This window comes from Orycteropus afer, unplaced genomic scaffold (assembly GCF_000298275.1).
Source record: "Orycteropus afer afer isolate SDZICR_OR568_19922 unplaced genomic scaffold, OryAfe1.0 scaffold00111, whole genome shotgun sequence".
Classification (NCBI taxonomy): Eukaryota; Metazoa; Chordata; class Mammalia; order Tubulidentata; family Orycteropodidae; genus Orycteropus; species Orycteropus afer.
The window spans coordinates 2,110-7,997 of record NW_006921698.1 but is presented as its reverse complement, the minus strand read 5'-3'; the positions used below and the strand labels follow the sequence as shown (position 1 = coordinate 7,997).

Sequence of the window (5,888 nt, the reverse complement as noted above, 5' to 3'; positions counted from 1 at the left end):
TTAATTGTGCTCATGAGCAACCTGTTTGTAGACCAGGAGGCTGTCATTACAGAACAAGGGGATACTGCATGGTTTAAAAAGAGGAAAAGTGTGTCAGTGTTGTATACTTTCACCATACTTATTCACTCTGTATGCTCAGCAAATAATCCCAGAAGCAGGACTATATGAAGAACACAGCATCAGGATTGGAGGAAGACTCATTAACAACTGACAATATGCAGATGACACAACCTTGCTTGCTGAAACTGAAGATGACTTGAAGCACTTACTGATGAAGATTAAAAACTACAATCTCCAGCGTGGATAACGTCGCAACATAAAGAAAACGACAGTCCTCACAACTGGACCAGTAAGCACCATCACAGTAAATGGAGAAAAGATTGAAGTTGCCAGAGATTTCATTTTACTTGGATCCACACACAACACCCATGGAAGCAGCAATCAAGAAATTAGACATCAAATTGTCTGGGCAAAATGACTGCAAAAGACCCTTTAAAGTGTTGAAGAGCAAAGGTATCACTTCAAGGACTAAGATGCACCTAACCAAAGTCATGGTATTTTCAGTCACCTCAAATGCATGTGAAAACTGGACAATGAATAAGGAAGACCAAAGAAGAGTTAATGCTTTTGAATTATTGTGTTGGCTGAGAATACTGAGAACACCATGGACTGCCAGAAGAATGAACAAATCTATCCTGGAAGAAGTATAGCCAGAATGTTCCTTGGAAGCAACAACGGCCAGATTTCATCTCACCTCCTTTGGCCATGATGTCAGAAGGGACCATTCCCTGGAAAAGGTTGTCATGCTTGGTGAAGTGGAGGGTCAGTGAAAAAGGAGAAGACTCTCAACAAGATGGACTGACACAGTGGCTGCAATGATGGGCTCAAATGCTCAAATATAGCAAGGATTGTGAGGATGGCACACAATTGGGCAGTGTTTTGTTTTGTTGTACATAGAGTCACTGTGAGTTGGAGCTGACTTGATGGCACCTAACAATAACACCACCACAACGGTGTGACTGATTGATTAATTGATTTGCATTCCCCAGAAGTATTCCAGACTCAGGTTATCAGACACAATCATAGGGTGATTAGCCTATGCTCTAGATACCAAAGGCAGTCATCTTAGTGGGCAGCTTTTCACGAAGGTATATAAACAAAAGCACCCCATACACCCTCACTCCCAACTTTGATGTCTTGAGAGAGGATAATTGCTGCTGTTGTGTTGGAAGCATCTGTTTCAGTAATAGAGTTAGGGCAGGAAAAATAGACCAGGGTGTGGGTAAAGCTAGATCAATTCTTGATGTTCTAGAGGCTGGTGCTTTGACTAGGATCAAAACAAAGTACATTTTTTTTCTTAATAGTGAAACTGTGAATTTGGAAAAGTGATACATGATCTGCAAATAACCACAAACCTCTGGAAGTCTTTGATGAACTGGAAATCTTGCAATTTAAGAATATCAAATTCTTAAAAAATACTCAAATTTTAAAATAAATAAAATAAAAAACACTAGAACTGCCCCCAGGGTTTCCAAGGCTGAAATCTTTACAGAATAGACTGTCACATCTTTTCTCACAGAGCAGCTTCTGGGTTTAATTAAACTACAGACTTTTTGGTTAATAGCCGAGTACTTTAACCACTGGGCCACCAGAGCTCAAAATATGATAGTAGGAGTCATCAAAACAATTTGGAAAGATAAGTGTCAGTTTTTGATACTCAAGTTTTTTAATATGTATTTCTTAGGTTTGACCATTCTTCTAGATAGCCTTGGTTGTCCCAACCAGAGTCTCATGTACCTAAAGTTTGTTTTCACAGGTTCCAGTCGCACAGAGGATAAATGGGCAAACTTGTTTAAAGAACCAGGATTAGTGCCCCTCCTCCCACTTGAGTGTCTTTTCCCTGTTCAACTCCCCTATCTTTCTAATCCTAGATCCTTTATATGAACTTTCCAATTTGTATCTATTTCCCTACCTTTTTTCCATACTTAGCTCTGGGAAGTTGTAATAATTTTCCACTTCTGTCTTTAGCTCTGTACAATGTATTAAATCAACTTTGTAAAATTCCATTTTCCTTTGTTTGCTTGTTTATATATATATATATATTTTTTTTTTCATTTAAACCTCAAAATAATTTATGCAGCTGGGACTTTTGGACAACAGACATTTCAGGATTTTGTAAACTCTTCAGATAATTGAGATATCATTTCTGTAGAACTTTTAAAACATTGTCCCAACTAGAGAGAAATTATTTAAAGCATTTATAACATCAGTGTTTTAGAGGGTAAATTTTGCTATAAATTTAAATGAAACGTTTAAAATCCACTCACATTTAAATTACAATCTTTTGTTTTAGGAACAAAGGAATTAATTTCAGAAGAGACTGTTTTTTGGGAGAAGGGGAGGATTGCATCTCCAAACTGAGTACTTCCTCAAGTCTATTTTCTTAATTAAATCATTTTATTGAACAAATTGAGAAGCTAATAACTCTATTATTTAAACAGATATAAAAATTAAGACTATTTTCCTAATGAAATGTTGTCTGTTTTTTTGTAGTGGAACTTTGAGGAGAAGGCCTTATAAAGGTGGATTATATTGTACTGAATGTGGCAGCAGTGACACATGCACAGATTTTTTATGCAGTAAGATAAAGAAATAATTTAAATGGGAAAAGGAAAATATATCCATAGTGCGCTGGACAAGAAAAATTAAGTGATTGAACACTAGTTTTTCATTGCCATGTTACTACTATTCCTTTGATCAGAATGCTCTTATTACATGTCAGTAGAGGGCTGAAACAGAATCATTTTTAGAGTTTTCTAATCTATACAGCTTCTTCTACCCTCCTTTCTCCTCTTCCTGCCTCTAAGAGCATACCAGAATGTTGGGACGAATGAATGAGAACTAACAGCTATACTCTGAGAAAAAGTACCACAGTTAACAACTCTCTTAAGAGTGAAAACTGTTTGGGAACGACTGCTCTAAGGGATGGGTTATCCTGAAAATATATATAAAGAGAAAGGAAGTAGACTAGCAAATGTTTAATAGCCTTTTCTTTCAGTTATTTTTTTTAAAAAAAAAAACCAGCAACAACTAAAATCCCCCAAAATATTCAGGAAGGAAAAAGACAGAAAATATGTTTGGTTAAATATTTCTTTAATTTTCTCAAACGTAAATGCATATAATCCAAAAGTATAAGGATTTTGTAAACTCTTAAGATAATTGAGATATCATTTCTCCAGAACTTTTAATATATTTGTCTCAACTAGAGAGAAATTATTTCTCTCTAGAGAAATAGTTCTTAGAGGAATATGATAAAGGGTAGAATCAGACAGCAGGTAAGAGACATAGGACGCTTTTGTGCGTATTATACTTTTAAAGTGAATCTACTCCTTTATCATTTGTTTGGTGACAGGGATGGTCCTAGGCCCACGTCACAAAGTGATCAGTAATTTCTCAGAACCCTGATCTCAAGAAGCTCACAGGCAATCACGTTACTCTCTTCATTACTCACTTTATTCAAGGCCAGTCCCTTATTTTGTGTCAAGCACCTACCAAACTCTCCTGGAGCCCCCTGAGAGTTGGGAAGATAAGAGTATACATAGAAGACCATCAGAGAACAGTCTGAGAGTTTTAAACAGAGAACTAGGTTGTAAAGTAGAGACAAGATGCTCCAGAAATTCAGAGAAGAAGGGATCAGCATGGGTTGGATTAATAAAATAGAAATTGTAGAAGGGATTGGCATTAGTTTAAGCCTTGAAAAATAGACAGTAATAATAATGATATTCAAAAAAACCAAACTCATTGCCATCCAGTCGATTCCAACTCATGGTGACCCCATGTTATACAGAGTAAAATTGCTCTATAGGGTTTTCTTGGCTGCAATCTTTATGGAAGAAAATTTCCAGGCACTTCTTCCACAGCATAGCTGGGTGGATGGGTATGAACTGCCAACCTTTAGGTTAATAGTTGTTATAAATTGAGTTTTGTCCCCCCCAAATGTGTTGGAATCCTAACCCCCTATACATGTGCATGCAGTCCTACCTGGGAATAGGGTTTTCTTTGTTAATGAGCTATATCAGTGTAGATTTTATTTTATGCCAATCACTTTTGAGATATGAAAGGAATAGATTAGGCACAGAAGCAAGTAAACATAGAAGATAGATGTCACACTAGATGAAGATGATCAAGGAACAAATGAACAGAAGCTGAAAAGAAACAAGGACTTTCCTTCTCCTAGAGCCAACAGAGAGAAAAAGACTTCCCCTAGTGCTGGTGCCCTGAATTCAGACTCCCAGCCTCCTAACTATGAGAAATAAATTTCTGCTCTTTAAAGCCCAAAACTAAATAAATAAATACAGTGAATCCACTTCAACATTTCTATCTTTGCTTTACTTGGATTGTAATACAAAGTCTTGCTCTTGCTCCTCCTCTTTCTCTTCCACATCTCACCCTCTTCCAGAAAAATTCTGTCCTAAAATCTTTACACATAGGTCAGAGCTGCAACACAGAGGAATAGCCAGATGTTGTGTATTAAAAACGTGAGTAGAATGAAGAGGGATCCACACGGGATGCAGCAGGCATAGGGAGACAGCCTAAGCAGGTGAGGACAGTGTTGACATGGGTTGTAGCCTGGTATAGGAGGTCAGAGCCCTTGTGGAGTAATTCATGTGCTCATAGCTGAGGTAGGCTTCAGGTATCAGACCTGGAGCAGAGTAAGAGGTATCTTATACAGCGGGTAGTTTGACATGTGGTATCTGAACCCAAACAAGATGAGGAGAACATTGGCATGGAGTGGGAAGGACAGCCTGGCATAGGATGTCAGACTGGGCAGATAAGGAAGGCATCCATGCAGGGACAGTCTAGCAATAGATGTTGGAGCCCAAGTAGGATGAGGAGAACTTTCACCAAGAGGTACCCTAGCATGAAGTGTCAGAATCTTAGCAGGTAAGGGACATCCATGCTTATGGGGATCCTGGTGTGGGATGGCAGTCCAATTAGGTGACGAAAACTTCAATGTAGGTAGGAGGGGTCAGAGCCCAAACGGGGTAAAGAAAAAGTCCACAAATTGGAATAACCTAAAACTGGATTTCACAATCAAAGCAGTGGGTAGAGACACCAAGAGGAGAGCCAGCCTGTAGGTTGCCAGATTAAATGCAGGGTGACTATTAAATTTGAATTCCAGATTGGTGGTGTTATTGGGGGCCATCGAGTTGGCTCTGGCTCACGGCAACCTTAGGTATCATAGCAACCTTATTTACAACAAAAGGAAACCTTGACAATTCTGTGCCATCCTCAAAATCATTACTATATTTGAGCCCATTGTTACATCCACTGTGTCAATCCATTTCACTGAGGACTCTCTCCTTTTTGCTGACCTTCTACTTTACCAAGCAAGGTGTCTTTCTCCAGTGATTTGTTCCTCCTGATGACATACCCAGAGTGAGATGAAGTCTCACCATCCTTGCTTTTAAGGAGAATTCTGGCTGTACTTCTTCCAAGACTGATTTGTTTGTTTCTCTAGCAGTCATGGTATATATAATATTCTTCACTAATACTTTAATTCAAATGCATCAATTCTCCTTTGATCTTCATTATTCATTGTCCAGTTTTCATGTGCTATGAGGTGATTGAAAACACCATGGCTTGAGTCAGGTGCACCTTAATCTTCAAGGTGACATCTTTGCTTTTTAACACTATAAAGAGGTTTAGTATAAGTATATCCTGAATATTGCATGGGATATACTTAATTACATGGGATATACTTACACTAAACATTTGTTGTTTTCTTAAATTCAGATTCAATAGCCATCCTATGTTTGTTAGTCACTAAATCTGGCGAGTCTAACATCTGGTGTGGGGTTCCAGAGCTCAAGCAGAGTGAGGAAGGC

General features: G+C 38.2%; 1 protein-coding gene across 1 annotated transcript in view; it reads left to right on the top strand.

Annotated features, from left to right (window-relative positions):
• LOC103199388 (GLIPR1 like 2) overlaps positions 1-2,656 on the top strand; it is a 31,851-nt gene extending 29,195 nt beyond the window's left edge. Inside the window, 1 exon segment of the mRNA XM_007943660.2 lies at positions 2,554-2,656. Coding sequence (XP_007941851.1) covers positions 2,554-2,656 — 103 coding nt within the window.
• The last annotated feature ends 3,232 nt before the right edge of the window (positions 2,657-5,888 follow it).